Source organism: Sander lucioperca, chromosome 13 (assembly GCF_008315115.2).
Source record: "Sander lucioperca isolate FBNREF2018 chromosome 13, SLUC_FBN_1.2, whole genome shotgun sequence".
In the NCBI taxonomy this organism is placed as follows: Eukaryota; Metazoa; Chordata; class Actinopteri; order Perciformes; family Percidae; genus Sander; species Sander lucioperca.
Genome location: NC_050185.1, coordinates 20,097,035 through 20,113,588, shown reverse-complemented (window position 1 = coordinate 20,113,588; position 16,554 = coordinate 20,097,035). Strand labels below are relative to the sequence as shown.

At 40.7% G+C, this 16,554-nt stretch overlaps 2 protein-coding genes across 9 annotated transcripts in view; one reads left to right on the top strand and one right to left on the bottom strand.

The window, feature by feature from the left end:
* Positions 1–643: 643 nt before the first annotated feature.
* Positions 644–6,760, bottom strand: LOC116037089 (putative fibroblast growth factor 1). 7 transcript variants are annotated; one of them, XM_031280866.2, is made up of 5 exons: positions 6,541–6,760; positions 4,693–4,909; positions 3,594–3,697; positions 1,573–3,204; positions 644–938 (listed from the first exon to the last, which is right to left on the bottom strand). In XM_031280866.2, the coding sequence occupies exons 1-4, from the start codon at positions 6,580–6,582 to the stop codon at positions 3,019–3,021; spliced, it is 549 nt and encodes a 182-aa protein (XP_031136726.1). In that variant the 5' UTR covers positions 6,583–6,760; the 3' UTR covers positions 644–938; positions 1,573–3,018. The 7 variants fall into 7 exon arrangements, with proteins under 7 accessions (XP_031136726.1, XP_031136727.1, XP_031136728.1 ...); XM_031280867.2 differs by having other exon boundaries at positions 4,693–4,964; positions 6,541–6,699; XM_031280868.2 differs by lacking the exon at positions 6,541–6,760 and adding an exon at positions 5,981–6,491 and having other exon boundaries at positions 4,693–4,964.
* A 5,503-nt stretch (positions 6,761–12,263) lies between these two features.
* Positions 12,264–16,554, top strand: part of LOC116036993 (rho GTPase-activating protein 26) — a 101,009-nt gene continuing 96,718 nt past the window's right edge. Inside the window, exons 1-2 of one of the 2 annotated variants that reach the window (XM_036008865.1) lie at positions 12,264–12,441; positions 12,713–12,991. In XM_036008865.1, the coding sequence (XP_035864758.1) occupies positions 12,838–12,991 (154 nt within the window). In that variant the 5' untranslated portion in view covers positions 12,264–12,441; positions 12,713–12,837. Of the gene's footprint in view, positions 12,992–16,554 lie in introns of both variants that reach the window. The other variant, XM_031280702.2, reaches the window with a different exon arrangement.

Sequence of the window (16,554 nt, the reverse complement as noted above, 5' to 3'; positions counted from 1 at the left end):
GTTTATTGTAGAAAACGTGCTTAGCAAAGTAAGGTATCAAAAAACAATTATGGGATCAGAGATGAGACAAAGCTAATTCTAAAAGATGAACTTTACATGATGATTTTTTCCCTTACCTAAAGTAATGTACAATGCCATAGGAATTATTTTTTCAGATACTGTACTTTCATTTACATGACAGTGTACTCAGTTAACTGGCATAACCCATATACAGTAGCCTAATACAGCTAGATAAACATTTGCTATTGGCAGCAACTGTGTGGTTTCTTAGATTTACCTATTTTCATTCATGATTTATTTTTACTGGGATTCAGCGAGACCCGTATGTGTAATGATAATAAACCCAGACTTTTTAAGTCCTCATTGCCAGCCTGAGCGAAAAACCACTGAACCTAAAGCAATGATGCCATCTTGTGGCCAAACCTAATCATTTAAGCTGTTTGTGTCATGAGGAATATGTCTCTGGTAAACACCTATAAGAGCTTAATTTGTTAATAAAAACACAATGTTTACAGGCAATGTCAGAGACAGACACACACACACACATACACACACACACACACACACACACACACACACACACACACACACGCAGCAAGCTCATTATCAATCGATGTATTGGACAACTTAAACTTTAAAGATATGTATGTACACTTAAAAACATTTATTCACGTGTATATTTTAGGAAGAACCACATTCATTGTTACAGCAAATCAAACATACTATTTATTTTTATGGATAATAATGCAGCATTTAAGACATTTAAGTACACTTAATACAATATGTATTACTTTGTAAAAAGATGATCACATTACCTTTTTTTCTCCTTCACTATGTATGTATAAGTTATTTCAAATATGTCCATTGCAGTTTTCAGCTAAATTAAATTTTACTAGCAATAAAACTTTATAAATAAATATTCACAATAGTATTTTATCCTAGTTGTTACGGTTTAGGGATATTTCTGTTTCCAGTTTGTTCATTTCTGTTGTCTTTATTGTTTATTTGTGCATGTTCCCTGTGTTTGTATATTCTGTATATTTCTGTTTAGTTATCTCCTGGTTTATAGTGTATTTTTTGGTTAATTCCTGTGTTCTGTGTTGTCAAGTTACTGTGTTTAGTTGATTTCAGGTTTTTGTCGGTGGTTCCTGTTTCCTGTTTTATTTTGATAGTCTGTTTTCTGTCCTGTCATGTCTAGTTTTACTTTTTGTGTTCCCGCCTTTGTTGATTGTCCTGCCCCGCCCTGATGTGTTTCACCTGTCGTGTCACCTGTCCCTCATTTGTTCATTACCTCATGTATTTAACCTCTGTGTTCCCTTTGTCTCTTGTCAGATAGTTTTGTATTCCGTTGTGTCCTGTCCCTGTAAGTTTGCTCCTTTTGTTTCCTGCCCGTGTTGCTGTCAGCCTGTGTTTTTCCTGTTGCTTTTGTATTTTTCTCTGAGTTCTTCGTATGGTTTTTCCAGCCTCTGAGCTGCCTTTTTTTGTTATCAATAAATCCCTGAACTCAAGCCATCTCCTGCCTGCCTGCCTCTCTCTCTGCATTTGAGTCCACTATTCCTCACTCTTCATAACACTAGTAGCAGTATTACAGTAACATGTGTTTCAGCTAAAGTAGGTTTACAGAAATATCTGTTGGACTATGAAGCTGAGCCATTTGGCTTAGTGAAAGGAAACCATTTGTGACTTTTGTGGTCCAGGATAGAATATTTGGTCCGTCATTGCCTCAAACAATTCACAGTTGAGCATTTGGTGTCACCAAGATGTCAATAATAACCTCACATTACTGAAACAAGGACTGTCAGCTGACCTAGGCACATAATTACAACACAATTATACAATCATACAATTTTTTTCACTTTTGTTGGGCTAACCCTACAAGGGTGCTGTTTTTCAAGAGTTTCAATTTTTTTTGCATAGTTGTCTGCGTTCATAAAATGGCCCTTTAAGGGACCAGTGTGTAGGGTTTAGGGGGATCTACTGGCAGAAATGGAATATATTAGTCATATTTATATTTTCATTAGTGTATAATCACCTGAAACTAAGAACTGTGTTTTCGTTAGCCCTTCATATCTATACGGAGATGATAAGTGGGTCCTCTTCCACAGAGCCCGCCATGTTGCACCATAATGTTTCTACAGTATCCCAGAAAGGACAAACCAAACACTGGCTCTAAAAAGGGCCTTTTGTGTTTTTACATCACCTGAAGGCCACTATAAGTTCTACTACATGCTTGGAAAGGGAGGGGTGAGGGAAAGGGTATTCAGTTGGTTGCAATCTGCAAACTCACAGCTAGATGCCACAAAATCCTACACACTGGTCCTTAAAATTGCTGACATTCCACAAAGAACACAAGTAATTACAGAAATGGGCATCAAACAGGCTTGAGCAGAGTAAAAGTAGATATTAATAAGATCATCAGTCATTCAAGTCAGCATAGATCCACTATCCTGAAGTACTGTTAAGCAGGGCATTGAAATATTTATAATACTACTATTATTCCCTTCACTGTAGACTTTGTTTGCTTAAGTTTGAATTCAACGCCAGATGGTCGGCTCTTTTATGTTTACTGCCTGGTTGGTTTCTTTTGTGCCAGACGTGATCAATTATAAAACTATTTCTGTGTAAAAGCGTTCCTGTTCCTGTCTTCCAGCAGTGGTATTTCATACTAGGTTTCAAAGTGAACGGCCATTTATCAAGGCTGACATGCACTGATACCGCACACATTTTCTGTCTGCAGTGAGAGGGTGTATATGTGCTTATAGGCAGAAAGCAGTCTAGATATATCCCTGTGATGATCATATACAGTATAAGCTGCTTACATGAGCTGGAATCACATATTCATTGCATTAACAAGAGGAATGAAGAAACATATTAACATTGAAATAGAGCTTTCCGCCCTATTGTAGTGATTTTAAGTGACCTTTAAATGTGATACTTTGACCGGCATAAAAATTGCACTATTAATGTGCATTTAAAGACTTCAGTGAGCGTGTCCACGGTTCCTGGTGCCGTCTTGGTTTACATGTTGCCCGCAGGCCTTGGCAGGAAAAAGATGGCCTTCTGACCCTGGTGGGTGTCTGGTCCTGCTTTGGGTTGGCCGTTCCTCTTCAGCCCCACATACCAGTTGTACTTCTGAGAGCAATATGTGTTGTAGTGGTTTTCTTCATACTTCTCCAGAAAGTAACACTCATCATTGAGTGCTTGCTAATACAAGAAAATGAAAGGTGGTAGAAAAGAGAACAGCAGATGATAGTCTGTTACATGCTGATTAATAGAAATACGAATCAACATGATACATCTGTGGCTTATGTTACTCACTTATGTTACTGTTTTATATGTGTCAGTGACAAATTATTACTGACAGTGATTTATATTTTGCACCTGGTCAGCCTTTGGCACTGGGATTTTCCAGTGTTTTGCAGTTGTGGAAAATATCCCAGGCTATTACAAAACTTTAAACTTATACTGAAAAGTTATATGTGATTTGGCGAAAAGTAGCCCCAATGAAATGCCTTAGGTAGGTCTAATGTTTAACCTTTTCATTTAAAATTAGGTTTACTTTACAGTGGGAACAATTTTGTGCAAAAACTCACTGATCCGTAGAGGCGTCCCTTTTTGTTCATGGCCAGGTACCTTCCTGTCATCTCACCCTTGATGACCACCACTCCTACGCTCACAGCCTTCAGCCTCAGGATGTCTGCAACAGAATAAATATGACACTGTTCATCATAACCTTTTTTTGTTTCCTTTCCAAGGATAACGTGGACGATAAACTTACTTAATGACAATGTAGCCATAATGTTTCTCGTGAAATAAATATTTGCCCAGCATTTTTCAGGGAACATACTGTAGGCCATGTTGTCTGAATGTGTACACAGGGTAAGCACTTCTGTTTACAGACCCAAATGACTTGGCTTTACCAGGAGTGCTGTGATTTAATCATAGACTGTATATTAATGGACAACGCATCCAGTTTGGCGAGTTCTCTTAATACATCCATGGGCGAAGTGCTGCAAATGCGGAAGTGCCTTAAACCCGCATTCTATCTGAATTCCAACAGGGGGCGACACGTGCGGTTGCAAAAGGAGATCGGTTTCTGTAGAAGTCTATGAGAAAGTGACCCACTTCTCACTTGATTTATTACCTCAGTAAACATTTTCATAATGAGTTTATGGTCTCAATAGCTAGTTTTAAGTCTTCTGCAACACAGAATGATGTTATTTTTTTTGGATTATGGTCTCATTGATTTTTAAATCGGCGCTAAAGCAGGGAGTGTTTTAGGGCGTGGCTATGATGTGATTGCCAGTGAAAGTGTTTAACGTAACGTGAGTGTAAGCAGCTCCTCCCTCACCCCTCCCTCTCGTCTAAAATCGTCACATCCGCGAACAGGATGGCTACGCCCGTAACGGCAAACTCAACGACTCATAGCAGATCTCCAAAAACCAATGGGTGACGTCACACATGCGCTGTCCATTAATATACAGTCTATGGATTTAATACCCTGCTCAAGAGGAATTTAACAGTTCATTCAAGTTTATATTTATTTCGTTTTTGTTTACCGCTTATGTTTTATCAGTCCAGAATTTGCTCAGCTTATAGCCAAAAGACTCTCCTCCATATCTTTTAATTTGCTCCTGATTCAGAGACACAACAACCAATCACACATCGAGAAAAAAAAAAATCCTTCCTCACCATAGGGGTCATTTTCCTGCCTGCCACCACTCACAGTTCCATCTGGTAAAATCCTCAGGTGATATGCTCCGTTCTGGCTGTACAGTCTGGTCAGTGTCCGGTGCTCCTGCCTGGACAGGTCCAGAGACGCAGGTCCGATTGGCAGCACTGTGATGTCTCCCTCAGACATCCCACAGAGAGTTTGCGGCTTGGACGAAGCGGAGTGATGTCTCTGTGTCTGCAACGACAGAGGAGATCCACTGCGTTCACTGTTCATGTCACCTGGACTGTGTCTGAGACACAAGAGAAAACAGGAAGAGGAGGACAACGCCGCCTTCATGATATGATTATGGGAAATGCTTGCCTTCCTCGACTCCCTAAATCACTTTCTCCCTCTCACTGTTTCTCTCTGTCAACCTTTTAAAGCACTCTTGAAGTGAAGAAACCAGCCAGGGAATCAAATCTGGATGGACGCCAAGCAGAGCCGCCACATGATCAAACTTGTTTTCTGACTGAACATCACTTATTTCTTCTTTCTTTGTGAAAATATTTTCCAGATGGCAGTGATGTAACTTTCACCTGAAATCAGTGCAAGGCCAGACAATAAAATAAGCAGCATGTGGACACGGCGGAGGGCAGAGAAAATTTGCGGTAATGGTTTTACTCCCTGCTGGAAATGTTGCAAGTGCCAGCAATAGTCTTTCAGAATATGCAACAGTTTAAACATGACTTTGTAATCCACGAATAGAACACAAAAGCCCCTTTCCTCACATTGTTTTTTTTAGGCAAATACTTTGTATTATCACTCTGCATTCAGTTGGTGACTACATTTTAACAGTCAAACAAATCTCCAGCAGCCAAGCACTTTATATCTTTCCCCGTGAGGAACAAGAATCCAACCAGCCCTGTCTGTCTGTCTTACCCTTGGACTGTCTGCTTCCTCAAAAATGTATCCAAAAAAAACAATTAAGCCCATTTAAAGCCACAATGTTAGTGTCATCTTAATACCCTGAAGGGTAGAGATCCCAGAGCAGCAGTGGCAGTTATAACGTCTGTCTTGTCAAATGAAAAAAGTAGTATAGAAGCAGTGAAGGACCCAGCCAGCAGTGGTACTGTGCAGCTCTGGTCAATGTTATCATTTATAGTCAGAGGTAGAGAGTAACTGCAACAGAGCCAGGCTCTAGCCCTCATCTGGAATTTCTTGGAAAGGCATAAGAAACAGAGGGAGGAAGAGGGGAATGAGAGAGGGAGAAGGAAAGCGAAAGACAGAGCAGTGCAAAGCCACAAGAGGAATGTAAGGCCTACCCACTCACAGACGTTGTTTCCTGAAAACAGGACCTGGAGAAGAATGTTGTGTTGCGGGATATGAGAGGTTAGTTTGTGTCTACAGGGACCTTCGGACAGAGCTGCTGGTGGGAATGACGTCAAAAGCCCAATCGGTGACCGAGTCAGAGTGCCGATGCGTGGGAGGATAGATTGAACTTTTGTGTATATTTGGGTTGGGGGAAGATTGCTCTACTTATCATCACCTTCAACTAAGTGCTGCTGGGAATAAAGTATTGTTGATTCACGGACATGTCATTAAAAGTCAAGGGAATAGATAGGCCTATATGTAGTTTAAAAAAAACAAAAAGAGTTGATGGATGCTGACCAGAGAACCCGGCTTGGCTAACGTTCATCCTTAACATGCACAAACACACGCTCACACAAGTCAGATCAGCTGAATTAACTTATCAAAAAAAGTATCAGTATCATCATCAAAGATTAACATCTGTAATTAGTAAATCAGCAGAGATGATGACAGTACTAGCCAACTACATTCCAACACAAACAACATGGCTCCTCTTATCCAGTGAGTCAGTCACCTACCTGTGAGAAAGTCATGTAACAGTGCCCCTGATGAACTATCATGTCCTTTTTTCCTCTATTTTCTTTTGTGCCAAACTTTCTTCCTCTTTTCTCCGCCAGACAAGTGGCGAGACTTTAGAGACTTACGTGTGTCTTATGTCTGTATTTGTACCCCCTCCTCACCTCTCCACCCTTGTGACAACGTCAGAGGACTCATGTTAACAGGCCAACGTCAGGTCTAAAATTAACACACTAGAATAGAGAGAGAGAGAGAGAGAGAGAGAGAGAGAGAGAGAGAGAGAGAGAGAGAGAGAGAGAGAGAGAGAGAGAGAGAGAGAGAGAGAGAGAGTGAGTGAGTGAGAGAGAGAGAGAGAGAGAGAGAGAGAGAGAGAGAGAGAGAGAGAGAGAGAGAGAGAGAGAGAGAGAGTGAGTGAGTGAGTGAGTGAGTGAGTGAGTGAGTGAGACAGCGTGAAGCAAGCGTCTAGGCAATGGGATTCAGCCAGAGCCTGGAAATGAGCAGGGCTGCCTGTCTGACTGAACACTGATACATTCTTAAAGCAGTGTCCTCCTGGAGACACTGGTGAGCAACACAACATAAACATTTATTATAAAAGCCACAAAGAAGATGACTTCAGTTTCCAGAATCAATCTTACACAATGCCAGTACCTCTGCTGTCTCTGCTTAGATACTCAGCCCAGTGGTACAGTGTGGAGGACAGTTAGGTCACATTACAGCATTACAGGACTTGCTTCACATTCCTGCAAAGTAAAAATATATAGTCATCAAAAATTAAAAAAATATATATTTATTTATATAGTTGACAAAAATATAACCCCACACACAGTAAATGTTCTCAATACATAAATGCAGGTACTGCCATAAGAGGCATGAGATGGAAGAGGAAGATGGTTTTTGATTTCACATTAAATACTTTCAGTTTTGTAACTAGGTCCCCAACAGGAGTAAGCAAACGAGAACTTTGACACTCTTTCTATTTAGTTTCTGTCTGTATACAAAGATACTGGACTGGCTTCAGACTTTCATACACGCCAAACAGCTCCTGATAAGAAAAAAAGCTAGAAAGATGTAGTATTAATGTACAAAGAGAGAGAATACAAACCTATTATTGTGATCACAGAATCACTTTAACTCTTATGGAAGACAAATGATAGTAGTGGTTTATAATTCAGAATTTTGCAGGACACACCAAAAGCATTTCCGAAAGCCCTGTCATCTACAACGTGATAACTTCAAAAGTGAATGCACTCAGCTGAAAAATATATATTTAGATATGCACTGTGGGGTGTAGACATTTCTCAAATGATGGAAGTGGCTTCTCAAGACACAGCAATCTCTGTATCTATTTTTGCACACTTTCACTGTCTGTCTCGCACTCGCACGACAATAAACAGCAGTGGTGTGCAGGGCAGGCTGGGTGAATTTTTCACAGTGGTTACCTCACCTCTGTCTTCCTCTAATGGATACTTCAAGCTCTGTATAATTCATTCCCTACAGAACATCTGCATTTCAGAAAAACACTCAGTATTTGTAAGTTGTAAGAGATGTAAGACTGTGTAGAGAACATGCAGCAAAAGAGAGTGCCTAAGAGAACTGCCAAAAACTGGAGAGCCTGCCCTACTTTTCTCCCACCTGTTTAGTGCTGAGCTGCTTAGGCCTTTTGGAAAGAGCTGTGTTACCTGTCTAAACCAGGAGGTGGCAGAATAGGTCAACTATCACAGTCAGAAAATCTGCTTGGCTGCCTTTTGTAGTACTACACAACATAAGACCTTACCACAATTGATTATAAAAACTGAAAAGTATAAAGTTCCAATGACACTTTAGTTGGCTATAGTTCCTTTTGCATGATATGTGAAAATAATCTGTTGTTATTTATTTTACCTTTGTTAGGGAGCTGCGAGACTCTCACTATTATGTTGAAAAACACATTTAGATCATGCTGTATACACACACACTCAGGAAATCATGTTTATTTTAGTTCTGGTGATATTTTAACCTAGATTCAATGATTTCCTTCTCAATAGTTGACATAGTATCCCCTTATAAAATTATACTTTGAAAGTGTTTGTGTTTGGATCCGCCTGATGAATTTGAGTCACTCTACACTCCTTTTAGCAGGGTTTTGCTCTCCTCAACTCCAGAGGGAAATATATGGCTCTTTAAGTGCTAAATGCTATCACTGTGTTCAGCAACTAGTCTCCAACTTCATATGTCTATTATTTGGTGCTGGGCAGGTAGTGTAAAGTGGCTTTCATCAGAGCTTTTCCACTACACAATAAGCTGAAAAGACACTGAAAAGCTCCATAAAGCTGAGGAGAACTGCAGTCTGGTGCTAACTCTCTGTGGCATATATCTGACTCCTTTCACATACACATATTAATTTGATCCATTGTTATTATTGAAATAGGCTCTAAATGTACTTACACACAAATACACAGGAATCCACTCTGCATATTTAAAGACATATTACTCATACAATTATTGTACTCATTGCAGTGGCAGGATATTGTGCTTAGAAATTAGTCAGTCAAGTAGAACCCAGTGTCCTGTTTTTATCACCACCAACTGACTCTGGCTGTCTTTATGCTTTGGGGAGAAGGACATCCTTTGACTCGCCATAGAGGAAGCACTTCTGGCTGAGAATATGACACAAGTGGGTCTCTGGCTTCACTGTCCTGCTGTAGAAAAAGGTGAAAGAAAGCAATGAAATACTGCAGGGAATGATGGAGAGCTTGAGAAAAAAATGAAACAGGACTATGATGAGCTTGTAAAAGGGAACCTCTTGAACCAGTCCCACCACCAGCAGTTGCTCTAAAGCTGCAGATCTATATTTTAGATTCTAGTCAAGATCCCAAGGTTTCCTGAATGCCAGTTTAAAGTCCAAGCAAATATGTAGAAAATGTTGGAATATGCAGGCATACGTTTCTCCCATTTCATATAATGATGGCTTGAGTGCACTGGAACATTTTATAGAATATAGACTGCTGTAGTAAATTTAAGATTGTACAATGTGGAAATTTGTTTTCTAACTTTAAGGAGACTTAAGTTGAAAGTTGAGGAGGATATTGAAGTTATGAAGGGCTGAAGAACTCAGCTTGTCCGCTGTCATTTGCTAAATGTTTCTAAAGAGGAAATGGAAACATGCATACATATTTTTAGCTGTCGATAATTAGGTTTCCGTTCTCTCAACAAGAAGCTTTCTTTGGGAGGAGAAGTTGATGTAGAGGATGAAATTAGAGAGGGGCAATAAAAATCTAGTTAACAGCATCTCGATGACCATAAAGCATCTTAGCAGTGATATTGATTAAAGCCACCATCTTTAAATACATTCAGTGATACTAATGTGAATGTATTTTTTTTTTTTAACTTAACCAATCTCCAGAGAGAAGCCCGAAGTCAGCATCATCACAAGACAGCAACAGTTATAACTTTATTAATGTAGATTTATTTCTAACATAGATCAATTACAGTACATGAGACTCATACAGGGACTAATAGTGTGTGATGGCTAAACATGAATGTGACATGTATTTTAAATTAAAACTGATTTGCATATTTCCATACACAAGTTACAAGTTATGTCCTTTCAGCACGTCAATAACCTGTGTTCTGTTTCAGATGAATGATATCATAATGAAACTTTGGGCTTAACCAATTAATATATATATATATATAGGTTGCTATTCTTTAAAGTGCCTCATATTGTTTTATTCTAATTTTGTAAGACCCACAATCACTTTTTAATAGTGAGAATTTTCATTTACAATATCTGACAATAAACTAGTTTAATCTGGTTCTTGAGCTAGCCTCCCGCATCTTAGACTTCGTACACAAACAGCAACAGGCCATGACTTCCTGTAAATGGCTATCTCTGTACACCACACTGTGACAGATGGAGAAATGAGCAGGCGGCCAGACGCTGTGCTGTGCTTTGGCAGAGGAAGTAGCGTGCCTAAATCTGAGCTGTTTTCACACAATAACCACAAACCGTGCAAATGTGTCAATGACATGAATGTAATGCTAAAACATGCCATCATTTTAATGATAAGGCAGCAGTGGAAGCGACTACAATATGCAGTCAATACATTTTAGGTTAGTCTGAAGCAGATCCAGTGGGCTTGGAGGCTATTTGTCCTGCAGGTTTATTTATTAGTTTGTCTTCTTGGAGAATTTAACATGTAGAGGAAAACACAAGTTGTTTGTGGCTTTCCTATACCGTCACAAGCCAAAGTACTCATTTTAACTAATTCTTAATTAAAATATGAACCAGTACTTTTTAGAGTGAAAGAAGTCACTAAAAGTTGGCAAAACAAATGTGTTGCTGTGCACCGTCCCGCCAACAGAGGGCGCCAGAGAGTGATGGAAGCTTTAATCCAAGGAAGCACAGAAATTCCCTGCTCTGGCTAAAATGACATCAGCGTCTCCTCCCACCAACCAGTTCTCCCAGACCGCTGCATGCAAAGATTGTGTATGCTCGGGAAGACTGCCCTGCATGCACTCTAACTCTACTACTTTTTAACTGTGCTTCCATTATTTCCCTCACATTATAAAATGACATTACATGTTTAAACTGGGTTTGTTGTTAGCTTGACTGACTGACAACTTTTGTGATTGTCAACTTCAGCTCCACCAAGATCACAATCATAGCTGCACACAAATGTGTGACATGCTTGTATCTGAAGTATTTTTGTTTGGAAAAGACATTATTACTCTCTCGGCTGGCTAGGATTGTATAGGATGAAGATTTTTGTAGTGTTTTTTCATTGTTCTCTCCTGAATGCAAACGCTCATATTATTATTATGCCTATTATTATTTCCTGAATTTCCAAATTGATTAGGATTACCTGAATGCACCCGACATGTGCACAATAGATTCTGGGATTAATTGTGCGATGTCATCCTCAACATGGCTTTGGGGATGGCAATGTTGGTCTGTCGGTCAGTACACTGCTTCTGTCTAGACCAAACAACTATTGGATGGCCATGAAATCTTGTACAGACATTCATGGTCCCCAGAGGATGAATCCCTCTGACTTTGGTGGTCCCCACTATGAGACTAATATTTTTGGTTTATATCTCCACAGCTATGACTGGTTGTGAACTTGCAACAGATCATGTTTGGATAGATTCTAATGACTTTGTTAATCTGCTGACTTTTTTTCTAGCACCATCATCAGGTCAAAAGTTCAATTTGCCCAATCTAGTTTATGACCATATGTGAGCCACTTAGTGCTAAGTAGTAAAATGTTAGCATGCAACAGGTTAATAGCCTGCAAAACATCACCATGTTGGCATTGTCATTGTGAGGGTGCTAGCATGCTGATGTTAGCATGTACACCCTCACAGTGCTGCTAGCATGGCTGTAGATTTTTCTAGTTTTCTATATAGGCTACAAGTGCTACATCATTTGGAGGAACCTTTGGAATGAGACAATGATGAGTTGCGTCCTTAACAAAGTCTAAATTGAATGCCTAGTTGAAATGCAACCTTTGAAGAATGCAGCACCTGCTGGGATGCAGCAACACAAACTCTTTCCAGGAACAGCATTTCGAGAAACAGGCTCAAAGTGAGCCCTCTTCGCTATTTTCAATATCTCTGTTTTTAGAGTAGCTCACCACCATAGACTGTATGCTCACCACACACCCGCCCCCCAAAAGGTCAGCTCTCCAGTCCGGCCATCTCATTGGCCGAGAGAGATGTCAATCAGGGGATCATCCGTGTCTGGGTAGGTTGATTATGGTCTGCAGTGCTGAGCTGAACGGGGCAGTGCAGAAAGCAGCGCATTTAAAACCGCCCAGGGAAGACACCACATTTACGAGGCTAGTTTTGTTTTTTTGCTGCCTCCCTCCCTCCCTCCTCGACCCGGGTTGACTCTGTCCGGTCCACAATGAGTTGATCGAGAGGTAGGCAACACCGGTTTACCTGAGGAAGTCATTTTTTTTTAACCCCACCAGACACTTACTCTGCTGTGACTTTTATTTCATTTCATTGGATTCCGTGTCGGACTGCTGCTGCTGTTGCTGCCATCCTGAAAGAAATAGGGGGACTCTTGCTTTTGTCAACTCTAGAGTTTGCCTTTGAATAAAGAAATAGGTTATGTAGGTAGGCATTGCTGTCGGATACATCTCCGCCCCGTTGTTTACATGTTGTAATTGGATTTTCCATCATTTCCAGCAGCAGTAGCCTAGTAGTAGCTCAGGGTTTCCTCTCTTCTCCTCCTCTTGTTCCTCCGTCTTCTGTTTGGAACTTTTTGCCGGGTGGTCCAGGTTGTGACGAGGCCGGTGGTGGTGGAGAAGAAGATGGGACTACCTGCTCTGGAGTTCAGTGACTGCTACCTGGACAGCCCGCAGTTCAGGGAGAGACTCAAGTCCCACGAGCTGGAGCTGGACAAGACCAACAAGTTCATCAAGGAGCTGATAAAAGACGGCAAGGCGCTGATCCTGGCTTTGAAAAGTAAGTGTAACGTTAGGTGGAAAGGTTTGTGTTTGTGTGTGTTAATTGACTGACATTCATCCATGCTGTGTCCACATTGACACCATATTGGTGCATGTGGTTTTGTCAGAATGAGTCACAGAAGGCTTGAGATGCTTTCAGGTGTATGTGAAAGAGACTTCGCTGGAAGTCTTATCTCAGTCACATTGGCATCACATCTGCCTGTGCGTTACTGATAAAGCACATTTCAGAAGTTAAGAGGCAAGGCTGGTGAATTTGAGTGAGCCCTGAAGCTGTCAGCACATTTGTTCCCATCAGCTTACATTATAGGGCATTTAGAGGGTGTGTGTTGTCAGTGTATGTTTTACTCACACAGTATTGTGTTAAAGGCTGTGATGCTGGTTAATGCTGATAAGGGGTTTAACTACTTCACCCATCCTATAAAATAACTGTCAGTTATAACTGACAACACTTCCACATTGCTGCCTGATAGTGAACATGCACAAAGAGACAGTCTCGTATGGTGGCAGCTGGCTGGACTCAACCTCTCCGCTTTTAGCGCGGACAAGCTGGTAGCGAGTGCACCGCAATAGATTTGTATTTGTTATGTCAACTTTTACCTCACCAGTGCGATTAGCAACATACTAGTCTCGCATTGCCAGACCTACTTTCACAGTGCTGCGGAGGAGGGTCTGGCGAGTCCACACAGCAGTCCGGGATGGGAGAAAAACATGCTCTGGTTTATTGGGATTTTTTTAAACTAATCACAATCGTCATGGGCGGCGCTAAGCGCCGTACGGAGCAACGCTGCCTCTGGCCTCTAGCCTCGGGAAGGAACTTGTTTTGGTGGAACGTGTACGTTCAAAAGGTGTTTTAGTCGTGCAACAGAAAACTCAGATAGGACAGATAGTCTAGCTATCTGTCTGGATTTACCCTGCAGACATAAGGAGCAGTTAACCAAGGTCCTCTTAAATTGCCTGGAGTTTAAAATGCCAACACAAAGTAAGCCCAAGGCAATGGATATCTGACCTAAATGAGTGAAATCTGGCGGAATTTCCGTCGGCAACGAAGCAATCCCGGAAGTGGAATGTTGTAGATATATACTAGCAACATACATACGACAGGTTATCTGGGTAGAGGAGGAGTTTGCCTTTCCCATCAGGGAAGACTCACTCTCCAGCTTTCATCTTATGTGCTTCTTGGTTGATTCCTTGGACAATGCCTAGGGAGTTCATTGAAGCAACCAGTCTAGAAGTGAAATCAGTCATTGTCATCACTGGCAATTGCTGGATTGCCAAAAAGCTCCATCCCAATGAAGAGGAACAGATCCTTGTATGACTGATTCACAGTAGCATACTGGACTTAAGTTGAATTTTCAGAATCAGCTTTATGGGCCAATTATGTTTACAAGGAATTTGACTCCAGTTTCTAGTTGCTCTTAATGTAGGCCTACTAAACACAGTTCCAAGAATTATGTTCAGGAAGGAACAAACCTAAACGTATAACTTATGTGCAACCAAGCAGGAATAAAAATGTACACGAAATATACATTTAATGGCAGGGTTTGTTGCTTTGAATTGAATTTGTGTTATCCAGAAATACTCTTAACTCTTTCTCACTTTTGCAGTAACAAAACTGGCAGGTGTTTCCACTCTATTTGTTAAATGTGTGTTTAGTTTGCATGGTGCAAGGCTGTACATGCACAATCCTGATACTCTAGATACTATTATTTGTTTTGGTATATAGTGTATTATTCACACTGCTCATAGCCAGATAGACAAATCGTGGAAAGTCCAGTCCGTTAACTTGAACTTTCCACCCTTGTGTTATCAGCTGTACCTTTTTAAAACAAGCTGCACAGTTCTCTTGTCACCACAAAGCTCGGTCAGCTGATGTGTGGCTATAAAGACAATTCTGCTTTTGTTCATTGGTGAGATCTAGAAATCAAACAGCATGGCCTGACTCGCTGCAGTTGGGATGCGAGTGAGAGTCATTTGCTTGTTCTGTGCCATTGTAGCAGGGTGCTGCCTAACAAAGAACAAGTCAGCAGATTTTCCTAGTTAATCTTTTTATAACTGTACTACACAGTGTTGTTGGCCTTTACAGGCACATGAGATGAATCAGTTGCAAAAGGTCTTTTCTAACAGCACTTTGAAGTTCTCCATGCAGCTGCACTCTAAATCTTTTCTGCTGCATCTTTTAACACATCTCAACATCCTCTGCCTTTCTTGAGGCATTCAGAGGATGTGTGACTGTCCTGGGAAGCCACTAATATTTTGTTAGTTACTAATTGCTGCTGGAGGAGGAGCCCCAATGTCTCCTGACAGCTTTGGCATGTGTTTTTATTTGAATAGAACCACGTATTCTACCAGAGAAGGAGAAAGTGAAACATTTACAGCATGCTACTCAGAATGTATACAGTGCTACCGTGGACTTATTGAAGCCTGTTCTTATGTTGCTGCCTTCTTTTGGTTTTTCAGAGTAGTATTAGGGATGTCAACGTTAACGCATGCGATTTAATCTAAAAAAAATGAACGCATTATTTTTTAAAATGCAAAGTAATAATTTTTTTGTTTTGACCCCAAACTCTTCTCGTTATCGCAGCGAGGATGGTCACGCTTCGGTTGTATCATTGGCAGTTATTAGATGTGTTTAGCCACTACAGAGCTCTGCATGCTGGCTACGGTGCTCCGCATGGTGCTCCGCATGGTTCTCCGTTGTATCAGCGGTAGTTGGTGGTTTAGTTACCCGAGATTGGGTGACTTTGAGTCGGTTACAGAGAACCGCGAGCTGCCCGTTGTTTCTGCGAACATTACGGTTAAGTTTAGGCGAATAAAAGTGACCGTTATGCGGTGAAGTAAGTTAGGTTTATGCACCGAAACGATTAGTTAAGTTTAGGGGTGGGGGAAAAAATGGATACAGTATAGTATTGACATATTTTCCGTGGCAATACTGTATCGATACACAGGCGCCAAGTATTGATTTTTTATTAAATAGTGTTGGTCAGTTTGTCTGCTTGACAATCCCATTTTGCAGCAATAAAATTGAAGTGAGATGAACAAAAGAGAGAAATTTATCTTTTTAGATAAAACAGAAGTTGACAAAGTTTCCTTTTGGGGACATAATTTGAAATTGGGAAAAATTTGAAGTTGGAAATTTAGGTAATAAATTGCACTATATCGCAAAATATTGCAATATGTTTAAAATCGCAATAATATCGTATCGTGACATAAGTATCGTGATGATATCGTATCGTGAGGCCTCTGGTGATTCCCACCCCTAGTTAAGTTTAGGAAAAAGATTGTGGTTTGGATTAAAACACTCCCAAGGAACACGCATTTCTCCGTGAAGCAAACTCCGCTCCCTGGCTTGAAAGAAGAAGATGGCCCTCCTACTGAAGGGGTCAGAGTCAGTCTGATGATGAGGTACTATCCACAGATAAACCTCTAGAGAGGTACAAAGGCAGAGGCCTGTGTCAGCATGGAAACATGTCCACTACAGTTGTGGTTGTCACAAGCAGGTGCATATGGTAAGCTGGCCCATATTACAAAAAGGTACTTGGCTACACCTGCCTCAATAGTGGC

Excerpts from the sequence above, each read along its gene's own strand:
- LOC116037089 (XM_031280863.2), bottom strand. The coding sequence starts at position 5,011 with ATGAAGGCGGCGTTGTCCTCCTCTTCCTGTTTTCTCTTGTGTCTCAGA. Across the intron at positions 3,698-4,692 it reads GCAGGAAAATGACCCCTATG|ACATCCTGAGGCTGAAGGCT; the intron begins GTGAGGAAGGAT and ends ATTCTGTTGCAG. Across the intron at positions 3,205-3,593 it reads AGGGACGCCTCTACGGATCA|CAAGCACTCAATGATGAGTG; the intron begins GTGAGTTTTTGC and ends TTCTTGTATTAG.